Genomic DNA, 21,353 nt, shown 5'->3' on the forward strand with positions numbered 1-21,353 from the left:
GCCGGAGGTTCGCGCCCGGCTCCCGCTCCGGCCGCTCGGGGCCCCGGGCACGGTCCCGCTCCGGCCGCGGGGAGCCGGGGCTCTGCCGGTGCCGGGGCAGCCCCCGGGGCCCCGAGCGGAGCCCGACGCGCCGGGCCGGGCTCTGCCCCTGGCCCCGAACGCGGCGTTCGGGCTCCGCTCTCAGCCCCAAACGCGGCTCCGCCGCCGGCCCCAGAGGCAGCTCCGAGTCGCCGGCTCCGAGCTCTCCGTGGCGCCGGGCCAAAGGCGGCCCTTAGAGCTGAGCGGCTGCGACTGACGCTGCCCGAACGAGCCCGCTCTGAACACCAAAGCACCGCAGCTGGCGTTTACTTCAAGCCCCCCGAACACGAGGCTCTGTGAAGCCAAATCCCCAGAACGCGGGACTTGGTCTCTGCCTCGAGCCCCTGAAATGCAGAACTTGCTCTCTGTGAGCCCAGATCTCTCGGAGGGACCGGGCTTTCACATCCCCAAATCTCAGCTCGGTTCATCGCTGGCTGCACTTGGCCAGCGCAGCCTGGCTTTGAGAGTCAATCGGCGGCACTTGCTCTCTGAAGCCTGGACTCGCTTGCTCGGACCGAAACCCCGAAACCAGGGCTCAGTCACTGTGCCTGAACCCCAAATCCAGCCCGGACACGAGCCCGGTTTCAGAGTCCAAAACGCACGATTCGGTCTCTGGTTTTAAGCTCTGAGCGTGAATTTTGAGCCCCTCAAACGCGGCACTCGCCGCCCTTTGTGAAGCCCAAAACTGATGGGGTGAGTCTGGTTCTGAGCTCCCAAAACACAGCCAAGGGTCTCTGTGAGGCACAGCTGCAGGACTGGGGCTCAGCTCCGAGCCCCCAAAGGCAGCGCCGGCTGACTCTGGGAGCTCCCCAGCAGCCGCTCAGTCACTTCGCACCTCGCAGCGGGATCAGGAGGGGAATCAGAAACAATAAATACATAATAATGGAACAATAGTGACAGTACATGACAGTACAATGGGAGGAAGAGGGATAACAACCATGATGAAGAGATTAAAAACCAAATTTTGTTTATACATACACACCTCAGAAATTTTATTAAAACCAGTTTCATTAATTCCTGATAGATATCAGGTCAAACAGTATTTGGGAAGTCTTTTGTCCTTCAGCAGAATGCTTCTTCAAAGGAACTGGATAAACTGTCATTGGTCATCAAAAGTAACTGTTCTTGAAATATCAGGGGTGAAATTTCAGCCATTTTAAAGGTCAGGTGCTGCCTCCAGTTGTGTTTCTGCCAGAGCAGAGACTTCTGGTGTTCCTAGAAAGCCACAGCTGATTTTGAAACGTGGAATGTTTTGTGAAGGTGGTGATTTCTGATGTGTCTGCATCCTGCAGTGTAGATTTCAGTGTGGAATCTGCAGCAGGGATGGAATTGTCACCCATTTATAAAAAGGCACGGAACAGCGGTGTGCCTGAGCTGAATTCTTCTGTTAAACTGCATTTACCATAAATTTGATCCAGTTGAGAATTTATATTTTGATGCCTGTTGCATAATGCCTGTATCCAGTGGGAAGTCTCCAAGAGAGGAGCTCCTCCTCCTGCCTCAGGAGAAGGGGCTGCTGGAACGTCTCGGCCAGCAAAGCTGTGCTGGACTGCACTGACAGGAAAGCCCCCGTTGGTTTGGGGGCTCATTGCGCCAGGTGCTGAGGGTGGGAATGAGTTCTTGAGCTGTGAGGAGCTTGCAGCAAGTGCCCTCTGCTCTCTGAGCCCCAGTGAGTGAATATGGGCTTGTTAACCCTGCAGTAAGAACTGTGCCAAGGTTTATTCCAGCGTGGTGTCTTTGAACAGGCTGCAGAATGTGCTGGGAAATTGTTCCTCTTCCACTCTTCTCTGCCAACTGCAGAAGCACCAGGGAAGCTGAAAAACAGAGATGACAAGAAACTGCTCAACACAGTTAAGGAAAAGGTATTTTCTGCTCTGAGCTACAAGGGAGTCCCCTGGTACATGGCATTTGTCTAATAGGACACTGATCTTCTTTTGTGTATTTTCTTTAACACAGCATGGAGTGCAAGGCAGTTGTATAAAGAGGTGTTGCTGCTGGACACTGACCTGTGCCTTCATTTTTGTACTCAAGTGACATTACTTATATGGCAATTGTTATTGCTGTGGCATTCCTTGTGACCTCTCTATACAAGAGCAGTTCTCCATTGCTAAACCTCACTTCCCCCTCTACAGACTGTAGGAGTTTTTATGATGTTAATATGAATAACTTATTCTATAATGTCTGAGAGGTGTCCCCAAGACCCACAGGTGTGCTGGTGCTACAGCTGCCAGCAGCACTGCCAGGAGCTTTTTGCTTTCAAAACTGCTCAAGAGCCAACCTGCCCAGCACACCCAGCATTCCAGCCAGCTTCTTGTAAGCAGCACTGTCAGAGTGCACAGAATTCTCCAGCTGCTGGCTGATTTACACCCAGTCACCTGCTCCTGCCCAGGGTCTTCAGTTCCCTCTGAAGCCAAATGCTGAGACCTTGTCAGTGCAGGTGTTGAATCCTTCTCTGAGTTCTCAGGGGGCAAGACAATGCAATGACTCCAAGCCTCCTCCAGAATGGAAAGACAGGACAGGCACCCCAAATCAGCCTGGAGGCGTTGTGCATTTAATAAAAGTGGAAAGGAAGAAACTCATCAGGCTTTTTTATCTTCCAAGAGAGCATGCTCAAATGAAGTCTTCGTTTACTTGTGCTAAGTGGAATAAATATTCCATTAGCTCAGTGATTCTGAGCCTTATCCTCCCCTTCCTCTGGAAGTGCAACAAGTGAGAAATTAACTGACAGCCACTAATGGGATTAAAAGCTTTTCATCTCTAGTCACCATTTCTGTGTGGTCCAAATCCCAGTGACCAAGAAAATGGCCTGATGTTCTTCCTGTATAATGGGGCATGTGGGACTGTGTCTCACTCCAGTACTTCCCAAGTGTGATCTCTCCCCATAGGGACATGGGCCAGGATTTGGGAGCGCGCTGCCCTGCCCTGCTGCCTTACCTGTGCAGCCTTGGTCAGTCTGTCACTGCTCAAGTGCCACCTTCAGACGAGCAGGGGTAGTGCTGTTCTTCATGGCGGACAATGCAGAGCTGGAGTTCCTTGTCCATTAACCTCAATTAAAACATTCCATCAGTTGCTCATTAACAACACAGACATCAGACTTTGCAGGCAAAGGTGCCCATCCACACAGCTCTAATCTAACACTTGCTGCAGCACTATTCTTTTTTTTTTTCCTTACAGTAACTGAGCTGTTTCTGCTTTGAGGGGAGGAACCAAGAAACCTCCATCACCTGCCACTTCTTTCCAGTCAGTGACGTCTTCAGCAGCACCGCAGCTTCTACAAACTGATACAGAAGCACATCAGATCCCCTTGTTTTGAACCCTCCTCTTCCCTTTAGCCCAAGTGTATGTTAAGAGCAGCCCATTCACTGAACTACCAGTATTGGGCATGGAACTGAAAGGGGGAAATGGAAATTAGCGTTTTCTATTCAGTGAACAACAAGAAAATATTTGTCCATGGCACAAAAGCAGTGTTCCTAAGGTAAAGTGCCATTACTTTTTCAATAACAACACAATCAGGGCAAAAATCACCAAATAAGAAGTGTCCCTACTAGGGCATTTACCTTCTCTCTGTTCCTTATAGCCTATGGCAAACTTCACCAGTGACCAAATGAACTTTACCTTTACAACTCCCCCAAATCCAGTCACTCTCCAGATGTGCACATATGACAGAGGAAGAAACAAGCTGTAAACAGGCAGTTTCCATTGGCACCACGGCAATCCCTGCTCAACACTACCAAAGCCAGGGAGTTCCCCAGCCTGTCAAAACCTTCCAAATCAAAAGAACAGTTCCAGTCTACAGCAGCACAGAGGAAACCACTTGGCAATTCCAAAACCTCAAGGAGAACAAACCCACAAAATATTAAGAAAGATATTTCCACATCAGCTTTGATAAACATGTTTAATAATCTGCTACTTTACAGGACAGTCACTTAAAAGCTGGGCTTTGAGAGCAACACTGAGACTTGAACGCCGCTTTTCCAAAACCCACACCTCAGACCCTGAGACATCAAAAGCCGGGTTTGTTCAGCCTACCAAGAACCACACGAGAAGCTCAGAGCTGTGGTTCTGCTAAAAACAGACATTGTACATAGGGAAAGGAGTCAGTGTCCTTCCACACTGCACTGGATCAGCAACAGCCCTTCCCAGATGTGTGCACCACCCTCAGGCAGAGGCAGCGCTCAGTTCCAGCCGTGTTCCACAGGCTCACACCGCTCTGTGTGCAGTCCTTGCTCTGCAGTGACGCTGCTCCTCCCTCCCTCCGGGGAACAAAGGTGCTACAGACACGCTGGGGAAAATCCCCACCCCAGGAGCAACCCAGGCCTGTGCACAACTTCTGAGCTGTACAGAAATGCACAACTTGGTGCTCTGCAGGAAGGACGACACACAGCTGCACAGAATTGCCACGCTCGCCACTACTGACCCCACAGGCGAGTGCAGATACACCACAAATTAAAAATTAACCTTTTCCTATTCCCAGGAATAATTTGGGAAGTTTAAACCAAATAAGAAAAAATAGAATTCTATTTATTTCATTTGCTCCTTGGTTTCAGAGAAGTTAAAATAGGTGTCAATACAGACACAGCACTTTTTCTTCCATAGGACAGCAAGTTGGCCGTGACCATGCAATTCAGAACTGCATTTTGTGCCTGCTCCACCGTATTAATGCAATCCAGTCCAAACCCAGACCTCCAAAGATGGAGGAGGAATCTGTGTTTTGGAGAAAATGCAGTTGAAAAAGCAGTCTCCACATTGCAAGGTTCCTAAGCGAAGAGCAAGGAGGTCACTTCCATCCTACCCGTGGTGTGAAGGGCCGGTGCTCTCTGCTCTGAGTTCAGTGCTGCCCGTGCAGGACGTGGCCGGGCGAGGGGCTGTGCCACACCTGCAAGGCCGACTGTCTGCAACGGCGTGCACCAAGGCAATTGTAAAAGTCATCTGCCTTGAGTCCCCAGAGGAATTCACTGTAGGAAAAACAAGACTACAGAAAAGATTCCCAGGCGAGGTGTGGGAAGCAGCTGTCACCTCCTCAGCGGGTTGGGAATCCCCCTCGATGGGTCCCTCCACGGCCCCCTCTGAAGCCGCCCCGCTCACCGCGGAAGTTGGTCCTGTTCCTCTCCCTGCCCCTTTCTCCCCGTCCTGCCGAAGTCCCTCCTCTTCCTCCTCCCCTGGGAGCTCCCCCGCCCCGGTCAGACTTGGATTTGGGCGGCGGGGACTTGGGCCGCAGCCTCTCGATCTCCTCGGTGCAGCCGGTCAGGTGGGAATTGGGAGCCGTGAAATACGAGGAATACGTTTCCGCGTTGAAGTTGCTGTTTGTGAGGGTGGGTCCCACCGTCAGCCAACCTTGGGAACAAAACCACAGTCAGCAGCAGCAACAACAAACTTCAGGCTTCACTGCTGAACTTCTCCCAGGGAATGAACACCCAAGAGAGGAGGAGAAACACTCCCCTACACATCAGTGGCACTGAACAGAATGAAAAGTCACCTCTAGGGTCGTTGCAAAGTTCAGATTTTAGCTGGGTATTTCTAAGGGCTTATTTTCACTTTCTATATTTTTTTCATTACCCACGGCTGTGGCAACATTGATGCTGTGCTTTCACCAGCCCCTACCCCTTCTTCCTACTTGTCTATATACCACAACAGTGTTTTTAAAAAGTATGGAAGTTCAACCAGAGTAACCTGACTCTGTGAGACACTGACACACAAAATCCACTGGCAGCAGGACTGAACACCTGAACCGTGTGTCCTGATCCGTGCATTTCTTGCACTCTGCACCAGGCCAGATGCAGCACTCACTGTGAGATACTGCATCTTCAGACACCGGCAAGAGCACTCAGCTCATAGGGGTTGAAAAGAAAGAAATCACTTTTCTGAGAAGTGTAAACATATGGGAGAAAAGGAATCTCAACTGGATTTTGTTATGCTCACTGATGAATTAAACACATGGGTGGGTAAAAATATTGGTTAACAAAAACCCCTCTTCTGAAAAAACTATAGAAATAGTATATAAATAGTAAATATAAATATATATATAATATATAGAAATCATAGTTGTCATAAGCTTTCCAAACAACAGTTCTGTGACTGACAGGTTTCCACACACACCAAAAATGTATCTCCTTGAGATCTGGGACACAGATCTGGAAATCTCTTTAGGAGCCTGAAATGAGTTTCACTGTTTGACCCAAACCAGCACAGCAGTTACCTGGTCGAATCGTGCTGTCCCTCCCAAAGAGGTGAAGCCGCCGTCGCCCGAGGCAGAAATGCTCAATGATGTGGAAAATCTCCACGGGTTTCTCAATGTTGCCGATCTCAGGCTCCTCGGTGATGATGAGGTCGATGTCTACGTTGGCGTGGATGAAGTCGCCGTCGGTGCTGCGGCGCACGGTGCCCTTGATGCCCATGAGGCAGTGCTCCTGCAGACACACAGAGCTGTCACCTGTCACACCCCTACTGCTGTGCCACGTGAGCACAAGGGACAGCAGGGCAGTTCTAAGCACGGCACACCCCGCTCTTACAGGAAAGAAATTAACTGGAGTAGAAAAGCTGGAGCTACCCAAGGAGCCATTTGAAAACAAAGCAGAGCAGTACTTTAAGCTGAAGCTCGATAAACTACACCAGGAGGTGTGCAAAGCAAGGCTGAAGTCAGGTATTTGGACTTCAATTACAGAACTTTAGGCTGGAAAGGCTGAGAAGTCTCCACAAGGCAGAAGAGAAAAATGTGATGGCAAGAGCAAGGAATGGTTATTAATTATGATTAATACCTGTCTTAGCATTCTGATCCTGATTTCATTAATATAATAATTTTAGAAGTTTTCAGTCATAAAATAGGGAGTGGAAATAAGATGTACTTTTTGATATTGTACCTCTGTTAATAAAGTAGCCCACGGAACTCCCCTCAGGTTCCTTTCCAGATCTTACTGCATAAAAGCCCACAACCGCTATCACACGGTCAGGGCACTCTCAGGCAGCTCATCAGCATTACAGGTGCTCCTGAGCTGTAACATGCATTGCTTTCCTTCCTTCTACAACACTGCAGACCAATTCAAGTGAGTGATATGTGGCACCCGTGACTGAGGAATCACCACGATTGTTCCAGGATGAAAAGAGGCTCCTACATAGTCATTTCAGAGCTGTTTCTGGGAATATCAAACTTGGATGAGCCACGTTCCCCAGCATAAAAGACTCTGACTCACAAAGCGCCACCAGATGGCTCAGGAAGCAGTTGCAGACAGGAGCACATCAGCATTCCCAAATTTTGGAAAGGGTTTGCAGAGTTGGTGGGTAAACACGTAAGGCACAACATCAGACCTGTCAAATCTGTGCAGATGGTATTGCACTCCAGCAACAGGGGTTTGGACCTGGAATCTACCTTAGTGAAAGGCAGGATACTGCCAAGCAAATCACCCAGCAAGCCAAGCCTCCTCAGTCCAGTCCTTAGGAGAACTATCCCAAACATTTCCATACCACACACGTCACTCACAAACACCTGGGATCCTCTGACAGGTGGCACAGCTCTGAGCACCCATGGAGAGATGGCTCAGCCCAACAGAGCAGAAGCTGCTCTAAGCACTGGCAAACACAGCTTGCCAACACTGTTCGTTTAGTCAGAGCAAACTCACTCCATTTTCAGTTTAGCACAAACAGTGACCTCAGCCCAACTCTCACTCCATAAACAGAGCAATTCCCCCATACCAGAAACTATTTTTATTTGCTAAACAAAGACAAAGTCCCCTCAAATCCTCCTGTGTTAGTTTTAACCTTGCCCTCACAAGCAAACTTCACATATTTGCAAAACTATTTGCAATAAACACACAATATTTATACTTATAAATATTTATAATTAATACAACGCACTTTCAAACAAACTTCAGATTAATGTAAATGCAAGTCAAAGAAAGATTCCAGATATCCTAAAGGGAAGTTTATACTCCCAACAATGGCCAATTTGAGACAGACTTGAGGATGTTTAAGGCTAATGAATGATTAATGAATGAGGAAGGATGTTCACTGACACTTGAAATGAATAAATTGCCAACCAGCTCTCTGTACCCAGTAAAACTGTCAGTTACACTTAAACATGCCCAAAACAATTATTTATGAGTCCCATTTACACTTCTCTAAGTTTCTGAACAACAGACATTTAAGTCACAAACCAGAACACTTTTTTCTCTGCACCTCCTTCAATACACATCCTCCACCAAGCATTTAAAAAACAAATGTTTGTTTTAAACCAAGCTGACCCATTCTATCACTTGTGCTGTACAATCACCTCCAGGAAGGCAGGAGATGCCCCCTGGTTCCCCCAGACCTCTCTCGGGTCCAAGCTCTGGGTGCACACCTGCTCGTGTGCCTTCAGAACCAATAGCCAATCTCCTAAAGTTACACTTTATTTTGATTCGGTTAAAATCTACAGATTTAAAGACTTCTTTTGACAATTAATTTAGTCAAATTCTATTGCTAAGTTTAGTTCCATAAAATGTGCTTTTGCAGAACAGAACTTGGAAGTCCTCTAACACCGGGTGTGTCATTAGCACACAGACACAGAATGGAAACAGAGGAGGAATGGAGCCAATCCTTTACCTTGGTTCTTTGGAAGACAGCCTTAGGGTCTAGAGTCTTGGTCTTGCCAGGGTTGTTCTTATTTGTTTTAATCCAGCAAATGTCCTCACATCTTCTGTAACCCCATTTGCGCAGACACTGAATGTTACAAACAAGTAAAACAGTTCACACCACACAAAAACATCAAGTGACCTGAACACTCACTTAGACACTTGACTTTTCTTATTCTAAGACTGTCCAGCTACCACAAAAACCCATCTATGACCAAACCAAATCTATCTGGCCAACTTCAGACTGAAAAACAGCTGAAGCACATAGATCAGTAACCACAGGCTGCCCTTAAACAGTTGCCTGTGAATTGTTCTCATGGAAAGCGCTGCTCGACTAAATAAAGAATGTTTCAGCACAGCAGGAGCCAATTGGGAATTCTTAGTGCAGCGTTTCCCTGGCACGCAGAAAGATGACAATTGCATCTCAATTTATGAAACAGTAGGACCTTTCTCCTAGCATGAAGATTTCTGGCAGAAAACTACTGAGACTTCTGTTAAGAAAGTTGTGACTTGGCAACCTGCTCCTCTGTGAACACGCACACATCAAAACCAAGACCCCAAGGAATTATGCTTCCTCACATAGCCAGTGACTCATCGGGACATTTACAGTATTTAAACAGTTAATGCCATTTAAAATCACGTAACGAAACATCCCTCTGTAGTTAGGGCTGAGAATTCTACACAGGGAAAAGTCAAAGATAAAAATAAACTCTTAAGCCTGCCCCTGATAAATTGAATTAAAACAACATCTTACCACTCGGCCGAGATCCAGACCCTCGCCTGAGCCGCACCACAGAAACACAAATGACCTTGGGGCTGCAATTTCTTCAATTTCCAGTTTCATGATCTAGTAATAATAAGTGCAATAAAAGTGTTCCTGAATTAAATACGAACCACCAGTTGTATCAGGAAGAATATCATGAATCTTGAGGAATTGTCACAGAAACCATCAAGAAGCACACCTGAGGGCCCAAGGGAAGCAGGGAACTAATTCCTTGTTTTGCTTTGCCTGTGTGCATGGCTTTTGCTTTCCCCATTAAACTGTCCTTGTCTCGAGGCATGAGTTTTCCAGCTTCTACCTTTCCAATTCTCTCCCTGATCCCACTGGTGGGGGAGTGAGCAAGTGGCTGTCTGGGATGGAACCATCACAAACAGAAATCCTACCTTTACAAAAAATGCTAGACTTAGAAGACCAATACAACACAAATGATCTCCTCAAATCCCTGCTTTGTTTTATCATTCTACTGGCAGCAAACATATTTAATACAGAAGCAACAGTACTGTTTCTTTTCCTAAGTACTTACATGAGAGCTGTGAAGAGGTTCTAAAAATCCCAGCTTAATTCCTATCAATAAATAGGAAAGACATTCTCTCCATTTTCACCTTCAGGAGAAGCAGCCAGAATTTGTGGGAACAGTGGTTCAACAATGACAAATGAGTAACATTCAAGATGAAGTAACTTCGGATGCAAAGCATCTGTTAGTCACTGCAAGCTGAAAGGATTCATCTCTAACTTGCAAACACATCAAATCAAGCCTCATTCAGTGCCTCTCCGAGGAAAAATAACACAGTAGGAGCCATCCTAAGAGCATGTAACTCCAAACTAGCAGGGTGAGTCCTGCCTCCAACACTCCAGTTTTTCTGTTAGGATGGAATGCCTCTTCCCTGGGCAGCACTGCCAGGCAACATTTTTGAATAAACACCAGAGAAAGACTTCCACAAGAGAGGTTTATCCCTTTTGTTAATTTTCTAGGGATTATTACTGGTTTGACCATTAAAATTTCCTGCTCAATTAATACTTGGAGAATGGAGGAATGTCAATGAAGCAAACTTAACTGCACTTTTTACTAGAAGACCAGCATATTAAAGAGCACACGTTAAGAAGCTCAAGAATTTCAAGAAGCAAGGGAATATTTTCAATGGACATTTGGTATTTCAACAGCCAAAAATCAAACAGAAACCTCAGTGAAGGTGAGGGCAGAGAGGAAACCCATTATTACTAAGTTCAGTTTTTCAGCCAGGCTCAGAGAGAACAAAAGTTGTATTTACTAAATTCAACCCTGAAACTATTTGCTTAAACAAATGTATGAAATGTTCTTCACTTACATCATCCCAGGTCCAGCATTTTTCATTGGCAGTAATGCCAGTCTCTCGGTAATATTCTTCCAATGGTGGCTCCAGGAGAATCACATCAAATTTGGACTTCAGTTCCCTAATATCAAAGGCTTCCAAGTCTGCTTGCAAATACCTGTTCAAACAGAAGATGCCAGACTGCTTGGACAAGGTGAAACAGTGGCCTGGAATCTACACTCCAAACAGCCCCTTTGTGCAGCCAGATAAGAGCAGGGTCTCCTGGGTGGGCTCTACACATCAAATGCTCAAAACCCAGAGGAGATCCATTACATATCCTCACTTAATCGAGGCTGGATGCTATTGCATTGTGTTTTTTAAGTAGTCTTAATAAACAGTCTTTAGGACTCTAACTTAGCAAGCAGGAATCAGATGTCCACTCAGACTGTACAACAATACCTCGTGCAGACTCGCTGCACTTTCTGTACACCCATGGACTGTAACAGGAGGAAACATAAACATTTAAGAAGCAGACACTCACTGCCTGGCTAACTGGGAAAGTGGGATATTTTTAGAATGATTCCAAAGATTCCAAATACTGGAAACATTGTTACTTTTATATAGTATACATGTCTTTCTCTATTCCTGTACCAAGCAAAATTCCCCTCACATTGATTCTATTAAATACACACTCACACACAACTCTCCTCCACACCTGCACAGCACTCACTGCCCTACCACTATCAAAAAATTACACTGTCCTCCCCTAAATTCCTTTGACCTTTCTAAAGCTATCAGTAGACCACCACCTTTGCCTTCCCAGAGAGGGTGTGGAAGAGATTCCATATGTGCACTTCAAGCCGTCAGAAGGCAGCATGTCATTATTGGTTTTCCCCCTTTTCTACTTCATGACCAAAACATGTCTCCCTTAGAAGATAAGGCTGAGTCCCACACTTTGCACTCAGAACTATTTCATGGGGTTTAATGACTATCATTAAATAAGGTGGATTTTTGTGGTATAGATTAGGAGTGCTGCACAGGACAAACATAAGGTTAAGTTCAGAGAGGTCTGAATCCCTGGAGTAACACGCTGCACACTGAGGCTGTGTTTGACATTCAACATAAACTCTGAGGCAATTCCAAGTCAGTAAGGACAAACGACTTCCAGTCAGCTAAACATTGTTGTCTTCAGCTCCAAAGCAATTGATGGATACTGAGATAATTAGCTGAACACTCTACAAAACCCAGCTGCCACAAGAAAAGCTAAGGTTGTAATAAGAGGCCAATTTTTAAAAGCTCTTCTTGCTGTCATAAAACACACGGTGACATGAGGTTCACTGCCACATGACATTCTTTTAGCTCCCAAATTAAAGCCTGCAGCCAAATCAGTTGACAATTTGGTCTTTAAAAAAATCAAAGCTTTAGAGACTATAAATAATCACACACCAGAAAGAAAATCTAGTTTATACACTGCATTAAACATCTAGATTAAACTAACAAAACCAGAGTGATCTTACTCTTCCATGCTTCAATTGATTCATTTGTGTACACAAACAGAAACAGAAAATGTAAATTCTAAGCAGGTGCTGAAGATAGAGATTTGCAAAGCAGACAGCTAACTTCAAACAGGTCTGGAGAAGAAAGGCATTTTCCACAAGAACACTTACATGGGAGGAGTGTTAGATTTAGATATCAGCTCATCCTTCAATCTGATGAGCTCTCTAAGTTTTGGATATTCTTCAAACCTATCTGCTAAGCCTAAGAAGAAGAAAACATGAAGTTAACAACTAAACAGAGTAAATCTCTATCAATTAAGCATTGTCCAGTATTCTGAATAGGTGCAAATGTTAATACTTAGCCTCATTTTAATTTTTGTTAGAACAAAGCAAACCCTTTAAAGCAGTTTTTCATTCAGTACTTGACAAAAGCCTCCTGCCCTCACCCAGCTGATCAGGGCTGTTACTGATGCAGTGTCTACGCTCTGATCTTCTCCAGAGCACTACAACGGATGAGGGATTCACAACTCCAGTTACCAGACCGAAACAACCTTTCATTTCAACGTGCCAGGATGGTGAAAGAAGTTATTTTGGTTTTCCCCCCATCCATAAATTTCTATTAAGATCTGACTAACATCAATTCACAGCACTGTCTGTGTAATCTTGCATGACTGTTTCCAAGGTGGCACCTGGAGTGTGGCTGGTTCCCTGGGGCAACCCTTTCACTGAGATTTGGTGCTGTGGTGGCAGTCATGAAGACCTGAACACCTGTTCGTACATTTACCTTTATGATGTCAATTTTCCAACCTTTCATGTGTACAGAATGCAAAGGAGAGAATCCTCATTAGGTCTTTTGCAACAAATGTTGTAAAAAGGAAAATATACTTTCAAGTATATATCATTCTCCCTTAGAGACAATGGGTTTGCTATTGCCAGCAGCAGGTTCAGCATAAACCAACAAGGTGCCACTCCTGCTTCCCAAGCAGTAGCACTTCAGCTTTAGCAGGAGTTACTTAAAAGGCTTCATTTTCATTTAAAAGTACAACTTGGAATGGTATTAGTAAATTGGGGAAAAAAACCTCAACCAAACCCACAAACCCTTCACCTCTCTCCGTATTTTAATTCAAACTTCTTAAGTCCCATCCTAGGAATGCAATGATAAAAGCGAAGTTCTCAGTACCTAACCTTTATCATCTCTTGCTACTTGTGCATGAAACACCTAAAAGTTATTTCCATCCTTTTCTTTACATATGTAACAGCTTAAAACTACTTTGTTCTCCTCATTTCCACCACTGTGCTGCTTCCAGCCATTTTAAGTCCAATACCCATGGGCAGCAGAGACAAACTAGGGTTTGAGGGTTTTCAATCAAAAGTTTTCAATCAAAAGTCCTCAAACTAGACCCACAGGTCTCTCCCTCTTTTCCAACAGCAACATCAAAATCAAAAAGATACAGCTGGCTGTTCCAGAACCACTTGTTTTTCTTTGGGCCACATCCACTACCCCTCAGCAGAGCTGTGATTGTGGTGGAGGAAACGTGCGCTCACCAATGTGCAGCTTGACAGAGCTCAGCCCCGTTCAAGGCTCTGGCCCAGCTGCTGCTGCTGCTGCTGTGTTCATCTCCACACCAACACCTGCATAAGTGTTTGTCCTGTCCCTTGCCCACCTGCCACACAGCAGAGATGTCATGGCACACAACAGGGGCTGCTGCTTCCCATTTCCAGGAAGTGTGAAACTGCCTCAAATACACATCAGTGTGAAGCCCAAGTGCTTTTAAGAGAAAGATCCAGTTGAGTCAAAACAGCCCATTTTTTAAAAAAACCTCTCCAGATGTGTTTCACAGATGCATTCACAAAATACAGGGAAGAGAAAACCAAAAGCAGAGGCAAAGGAGGCAAACCAAAACTCTTTGGGCTGCCATCTAAAAACACAACCCCTTGCTCAGGCAATCTTACACTTGAGAAAATACAGAGAACTGTTGCATAAACAGCAGAGGGAGATGTCCTGCTCCTTTTAAAAACCAAATGCCAGGCACCTATTCTGAGAAATAAACCCTGCAAGCTTAAATTCAAGGCCCAGTGTAGCATCATTTCAGTAGCAAGTCCTGTCTGGATACATGTAAACTTGAAAAGCAACAGACTCTAAACCTGGGCATTCTAACCAGCTGTCAGCAGTTACCTAATTTAGCTGGGAAACATTATCCACATTGCTTCCTGACTTAAATGTCAGTATTTCCCACACTTTACACTCTTAAGAGGCAATATATGCCAGTAGACAGGTGAACTGTAAACTTCCAGAGGTTTCAAGATCTCCTCATTAAACTCATCTACTTTCTGGTATAAAAAGAGCTTAATTTGGAAAAAAAAAATCTTCCTGGAGAAACACTTTTAAGTAAAACCAAGGCTAAGAGCAGCCTTGGTAACAATGACCTCCTAAGTAACTGAAAATAAAACCATTCATGTAGATGTCTATTCTGATATAGATGCACACTGAGACAGAAAACTGGGAAAAGTTTGTGTATCTCTTCCCAGCGCTTCCCAGAAACTGTAAGGAGTTAAAAAGGGGGAAGAAGAACAAGTGCTGTTGAATCAAAGGAGTCATCTTCAGTTCCTGGCTGTGACATACCAACGTCTCTGATGAAGTTCTGGGGTCTGTGCCCTGTATCCACAAAGTGCTGGCAGTAATCGTTGTGTGGATTTAAGCTCTGAGTGCCCTGGAGAACAGGAAGAAATTCAGTGAGAACAACAGGGGATAACTGGACATACACAAACACACTGTACGTGTCAGTCTGATAAATGAGAAAGCAGATTGTCTTTTTAACATGCTTTTTTAAGTTTCACTCATCAAGACCATCCTTTTAGCTCCAAACCAAGCCCACCATTCCTGCAGCTCTTTGTGAGCTGCCTCAGAACAATGAAAACACCAGTTACAGTCAGATCTGTCACAGGCAACTTCTGCACCTGTGAATTCCAAGCCAATAGTTCAGCTTTAAAGCTGTATTTCAGATCCCAGCAGTTGCAGAAACAGTTTAACACAACTAGTCCAGCTTTGACTACCCCTTCCAATCACAAAAGCAGCTCACCTTAAGAAAGGTACTGGAATCTTTGTAAATCTCTTCTTCATAGGGCAGGTTTTCATCATCTTGCTGCAGCTCTACTTCATCCTTGGAAACAGAGCAGGTTATTACAAGTGTGCATATAAGATTGAGCTGTTTCTGTCCTCTCCTTAAGTAGCAGAATCATAATGAGAAGTGGGCTGCCTACAAACAGCAGATCCAGCTCCAGTGCTGGAGAGGGGAAAAAAATTAGCCATTCCCCAAGAAGTCTGCACCTGTCTCACTCATGAGGAGAGTGTTACTGGGAAAGGCCCCTGAAAGCAGGGAAAAATAAGAACCCTTCACTTCCAGCCCCTGACAGTGCTTTACAAGGCGTAGAACTTAGCATTTTTGTCCCACCAAACTTTCATTCCTGGGACTGAAAGTATGTGTTTTGTTAAAGTTCTTCTGCAGCAGAACTTCTGAGCATTTATATCCACCCAATCATCTCTTACTTGCCAGTTTTAGCAAAGCCCACGCTTTGCAGAAACAGCTCATGGTACAAGTCAGTATTTCATCTAGACTGTCCTTAAATGTAACTTTAACATTCCTATTCTATAGCCCAAAATTTACATTAAAAATATCTAGAGAGCCGCTGACTTTTCATTCAACAGATTTCTGGGATTCAGAGATCTGTTGCACCCATATGTACTCTGAACATCCAACAGAGAACTCGGAACGGAAACTCAAGAGAGGCTCACCTCACATCACTTTCTGCCTTCCCACTGACCCTGGATCAACCCAGTACACAGATTTATAAAACACCCAAGTACAACTGAAGAACTACTAATTGGTATCATCTGCCAGATTATTACAGCTCTATTTACCTTATGCTACATAAGCTGTCTGAATGCAGAATAAAAACCAAAATGTTGTCCCTCCCAATTCTGATCTCTCTAAACATCAAAATCTTTATCTGTTATTTCCATAGTGGAGCTTTGAATCAACTTCTGAAATGCCTGATGTGATAAATGAGTCACAGTTTCCCCTTCCCATTTCAGGTGATGAACTTAGAGATACACAGTCTTTTTGCTTGTCTGTTTAACCGGATCAAAAAAAAGATATTACTATCAGAAACAGCAGGAGTGTTTGCAAGGAAAAGAAATGTACAGACAAGCAGCAGCAAGTGTTATTCAGGCCAAAGAAAAAAGCTGAAAGCTTCAGTTTTACTAAAAATTTCTTATGCCATCCTAAGTTACACCTGTTTCCCCCTTCCATCTTTCTTTAAATCTTGTCCTCCTGATGCTAAGCACTCATTAGATACCTGAGTCACCCCAGTTCTTTTTATGCCTTCATAAGTGATTTAACAAGAGTCTTGTGGCCACAAGCAAAAGCCCACACCACCAACTTTCAAAGGTAAAGGACGCAGTCCCAGCAGAGACAGAATGACAGCAGCAGTAACACAAGATACTAGGTTCCTGCACATTAATTATCCCTGTTCTCCAAAGCATCTGCTACTGAGTTGCTGATCTGGGGAAACAGAAACTCCCCACAAGATTAAAACAGTTTGTTTGAAATGACTGGAGATACATGTGACCCGTGATTCAACCAGCTTCTTCAGCCTCCATAACAATGGCATGGAAACATCCCAGGCCTCCGCTTGCACAAGCCAAGCAGAACAGGGCAGTCTTGAATTTGGCTGGCAGACAGCAAAATAGAACCACAGGCGGTTTTGTACTCCACACAAAGTGAAAACTCCACACACCAGACACTCATACAGGTTCAAACAATGGAGTCAAATCACCTGGGGAAGGCAGCAGGTGGAGCAGCACTCAGCTCCCAGAGGGTGGTGAAAAGCCTGCCAGTGGCAGCAGAGATTCTAATCCCATTGTACGTCACTTTCAAACACAGGGAGCTCAACTAACCCTGGGACAACTGTAACAATTCCACAAGGAAAGAGTATTTTAGGAGTTCTCCAAAACCACAACTCAACTTTCTGACTTCAAAATATCCATTATTCATTTTTCCCATAGTGTATCTCTTCCCTATCACCCACCCCCCAAGGCTGGCACGGCAGAGCCAGGCTCCAAGACTGGAGTCAGTGCTGCCCTTTGTTCTCACATCAGCCTGAGCCTTATCAAGTACCACCACTATAAATTCATACTTAATCTACAAAAAAATAAAAATAGACATATGAATAATAATAAAAAAACCACCAAAACACATTGCTTTTTTTCTTTTTTTGCATCAGATGTGCCTACATGGCTGAGAAAAGTAAAATACTTCACCTTTTATCTCAAAAACTGCTCTCACTCAGGTTTGAGGGTACATTCATTTCCACCAAATCTGAAGCCAGGGTACAAAAATTTTAAATAATTTCAGAAGACTTACCTGATCCCGTCACATAGAACCCAACACTGCAAGTCAGGGACATAGACACAAGTCCCTTCACATCAGAAATACCTCTGATTTCCCCAACAAAACCAGCAAACTTGGACAACTTGTCCACAACACTGCAAGTTAAGTCATTATTGCTTTTGTCTAAGGTGCATTAAACACAATACAATAGGGCTTGACACCTTAAGGATCCAGATTTTTGTACAAGTTCATATTACAGGACTAAATTTAAGCAGGCTCAGAGAGCTCAGGAAAAAGTTGCATAAATGCAGATGGAATTTTACTGTTCTCATCTCCTTGCCAATAAGGAATTAGCAATGCCTGCAGGAAACAGCTGATGACTCCACTATAGATGTTCTATTCAGGGGTTTTAAGTTTCTTGAGTCTGCTGATCTGCTCAACTGAACTTTTTCTGAGCTAGCGTTATTAAAATATTCCTCCATTTCAACAATAGAGAAAAAGTCTGGCCACTGTCAAGTGGTTACAGCCCACCTCAGGTAAGTCTTCTCCACAATGATTAAGAAAATCTCAATGGTGGGATTCATGTACTTTGCCAACCCAAGTGACTTACCCATATATACTTCATAGGTATTTAAAATTAAGTTCTTCAACCATGTACTTGGTGAAGAAGTAAAATTAATTGGTATTAATTGATCACTAATGCAAGAATAAAAATCCTGCTTCACGAACACCCTTCTGCCTCATGGTAACAATTTCTTCACTGAACAGGATGTACAGACTAACACTTAGCAGGTTAAAAATAATGTCTGTCCCTTTACAGAGAGACTTTCAAAATAAATCATCAAAACCCATCCTATCATACATAAACTTTTTAGTCTAGTAAGATAAAAGATGGACATTATTACAGAAAGATTAACAAACCTGAACAGAAATTAAACACGACAAAGGCTTTGTATTTAAGAAACGACTATTTCAGGCATCCAGGAGAATAGCAGACACTGCATTATTTCAAAAATACACTGACATGGATTCGATTTGACCACAGAAACAAGGTTATTAGGACATGGAAAAAAGGGAGGAGGACATACACTGCAACCAGATCCCAAAGCAAATCATAAAGACAGCTGTATCATAATCATGCCTTTGTTTAATCTCTTTCCATCTCTCATCTTGGCCCAAACATTGCGTTAGGAGAAAGCTGTCAAATAGCTTTGGGATGAGCATTTGAAAAGTGAAGGGCATGACAGTTTGATACTTCAATGACCATGCAGGCATTTTGGTTTGTTTTTTTCAACCTAACTCTTCCTGGACATTTTGGATACTTGAAAGTACACCCTGAACCAAGCCTCTTAGTTCCAGTTCCCTTAGAATCCCTTGTTTCTTCCCAATCATCCAGAACTGCATTCCTTGGCACTGCACAGATGGAAGACACCCTCAGCCTCCCTTGTCTCATTCCATGGCTAACTGCAGGCTTTCCTTCCGACACAAAGAAATTCTGGTCAAGATTCTTTCTGTCTGTACCCAAGCACACACATTTTACCACCTCTTCCCACAGCCAGCCACGGCTCAGTGCTGTTCCCTGTGGGCACTCACACCTAGGCCTGCCTCCTCCTGGGAGCAGCACTAACTAAGCCTCCACACATTGGGGTTTGGTGAGTGTACCTATGCCTATGTCGCACCTGAGGTGAACCGTGTAGCACCTGTGTCCTCTTACACTTCTGCAGTGGAAGGCATCAAGGGAGATGCCACTGTGGAACACACACATTAAATGATCTACACAAATCACATTTACTTGAATATGCACACACATTTTCTAAGCACCTCAGGGACTCAATACCAGAGTTATTTAACTGTTTCCTCATTTTCTTACCTTATATTCTTCAATCTCTTCCTCATCAGCTTCTCCCTCATCTGGATATTTACGTTTTGCATTTGGTGCAGAGGTATCATAAGCAGCCCTAGGAAGAGCCAAAAATCCTCATAAAAAAGTTTCGGTCTCCAAAGAAAAGTGTTAGGAATCTTGATAATTTGCCTTGACTGCATGTTAAAAATATGAAACTACGTCAAATTATCACACATGAAAAGCTGTTTCCCTCTCAGTATATTTGAGTTCACCACAACTTATTTAGGACAGAACTCTTGAAAAGAGTCATTCCCTTGCCTTTCTCATTTTTCTGCTCAGAAAAGTAAAGCTTACTTTAACCAAAGCACTGCAGCTACAGAATTAAGCTCATTCCTCTCCATTTTTCTGCTGTAAAAGGTACAGCTTGTTTTACCCCAAAGCAGTTTCTCTACAAAATTAAGCCTGTTCACACATACAAGTGAGAACTGATAAGCAGTAGCTGCTCTGCCCTAGACATTCCGTAGTTTCACGAGAACTTTTGGACAGAACTGTGCTTAGCAAAAGCACGAAAGGCTCTGGGACCCAAGCAGACAGCCCATTCTAAATGCAGATCTCGATTTTCCTACAGGGTAGCTTTTTAACACCAGAAACAAAAGTCACTCCGTATTTCCAAGATGCTCCTAGAAAGGAATAACTAGACCCTACTCGTCTTAGTCGCGGCTCTGAGTTGACTAATTACGGAATTTTCTTTCACCGAGCGCAATCCCATCGCATTTCCCGGGCCCGTACTCCTATCGAGCCCCAGCCGTGCTCAGCCACCGCCCTGCGATACCGACCTGCAGGTCTCCCTGGTTTCCGCGATCTCCCGCTGCTCATCCTTGCTGTTGAGCACGGCGCCGATGCTGTCGGCGTTCTCGGCCCCCAGCTGCAGACCGGGAAACACAAAGTCACTCCGCGGCCGCCCCGGCCCCGACCCTCCCCGCGGGCCGCTCTGGGTCCCGCCTGGCCCCGGTGCCCGGCTGCTCCCGGCCGTACCTGCTGCGCCAGGAGCTGGCGGCGGAGCTTCTGCCGCTCTCGGATCTCCTGCAGCCGGCTGTTCATGGCCGGCACCGGCACCGGCCCCAGCACCGGCACCGCTCCCGCCGCCGCCGCCGCTTCCCGCCCGCGCGTCACTTCCGCGCGCGCAATTCCCGCCGGGAAACGCCGCCGGCAGCCGCGCCGTGCCCGCTGTGTGTGCCCGCCCGCAGTGTGTGTGTGTGTGCCCACTGTGTGTGGTGTGTGTGTGTGTGTGTGTGTGTGTGTGTGTGTGTGTGTGTGTGTGTGTGTGTGTGTGTGTGTGTGTGTGTGTGTGTGTGTGTGTGTGTGTGTGTGCGTGTCTGTATCTGTGTCTGTGTGCCCGCTGTGTGTGCCAGCAGTGCTCGGCTCCCCGCAGGCGCTGCGCTGCACCGAGCGGCCCGAGGCGATACCCAGCTCGGGCCCTGTCACAGCCGGGACCGCTTAAGCACCCGGGCGGTTTTCCTAAAGTACATCCCTTATGTCCAGTTCCAATGTCCTGTGTGGTTATTCGCAGGTTAACCTTCGCGCTCTGCTTTCATCTCATCCTTTAGAAACTTCCGCTGGGAGGGAGAATAATCTAAGCAGCTCTTTTCATCTGATTTTTGGTGTCTTCATCGCTTCCTGCTGTCTCCCCTCTCCTCTGTGCTGTCTGTCTGGGAATGTATCTAATCCATATTTCACACTGACTTTCTGAGTGAGAATGATTCAGAATGAAGATGGAAACAAAAGCCTGTAATAAACGTCAGTCCCTATGTCTCACAAAAAGAAACTTAACAAAAGCATAAAGAAACATTACAAATTATCCCGCAGCTATAAT

At 45.1% G+C, this 21,353-nt stretch overlaps 1 protein-coding gene and 1 long non-coding RNA gene across 2 annotated transcripts; one reads left to right on the top strand and one right to left on the bottom strand.

The window, feature by feature from the left end:
- The first annotated feature begins 737 nt into the window (after nucleotides 1-737).
- Nucleotides 738-4,338, top strand: LOC131578484 (uncharacterized). Its single transcript, XR_009277509.1, has 2 exons — nucleotides 738-1,940; nucleotides 2,035-4,338. It is a non-coding gene; the product is annotated as an uncharacterized LOC131578484 (long non-coding RNA).
- A 240-nt stretch (nucleotides 4,339-4,578) lies between these two features.
- On the bottom strand, nucleotides 4,579-20,678 carry METTL14 (methyltransferase 14, N6-adenosine-methyltransferase subunit). The gene is made up of 11 exons (XM_058837192.1): nucleotides 20,516-20,678; nucleotides 20,317-20,405; nucleotides 19,508-19,595; nucleotides 15,328-15,408; nucleotides 14,871-14,958; nucleotides 12,419-12,509; nucleotides 10,788-10,929; nucleotides 9,436-9,528; nucleotides 8,653-8,769; nucleotides 6,275-6,485; nucleotides 4,579-5,412 (listed from the first exon to the last, which is right to left on the bottom strand). Exons 1-11 carry the CDS (start codon nucleotides 20,579-20,581, stop codon nucleotides 5,099-5,101), a joined length of 1,380 nt encoding a protein of 459 aa, XP_058693175.1. The 5' UTR covers nucleotides 20,582-20,678; the 3' UTR covers nucleotides 4,579-5,098.
- Nucleotides 20,679-21,353: the final 675 nt, after the last annotated feature.

The sequence above is a fragment of the Poecile atricapillus genome, chromosome 4, assembly GCF_030490865.1.
Source record: "Poecile atricapillus isolate bPoeAtr1 chromosome 4, bPoeAtr1.hap1, whole genome shotgun sequence".
NCBI lineage: Eukaryota > Metazoa > Chordata > Aves > Passeriformes > Paridae > Poecile > Poecile atricapillus.

What these genes read in the sequence shown, in the direction of transcription:
- METTL14 (XM_058837192.1), bottom strand. Translation starts at nt 20,581, where the DNA reads ATGAACAGCCGGCTGCAGGAGATCCGAGAGCGGCAGAAGCTCCGCCGC. An exon ending in AATGCTGGACCTGGGATGAT is followed by an intron (nt 9,529 to 10,787) that starts GTAAGTGAAGAA and finishes TATTATTACTAG; the next exon opens with ATCATGAAACTGGAAATTGA. An exon ending in GGACAGCACGATTCGACCAG is followed by an intron (nt 5,413 to 6,274) that starts GTAACTGCTGTG and finishes TTTGTTCCCAAG; the next exon opens with GTTGGCTGACGGTGGGACCC.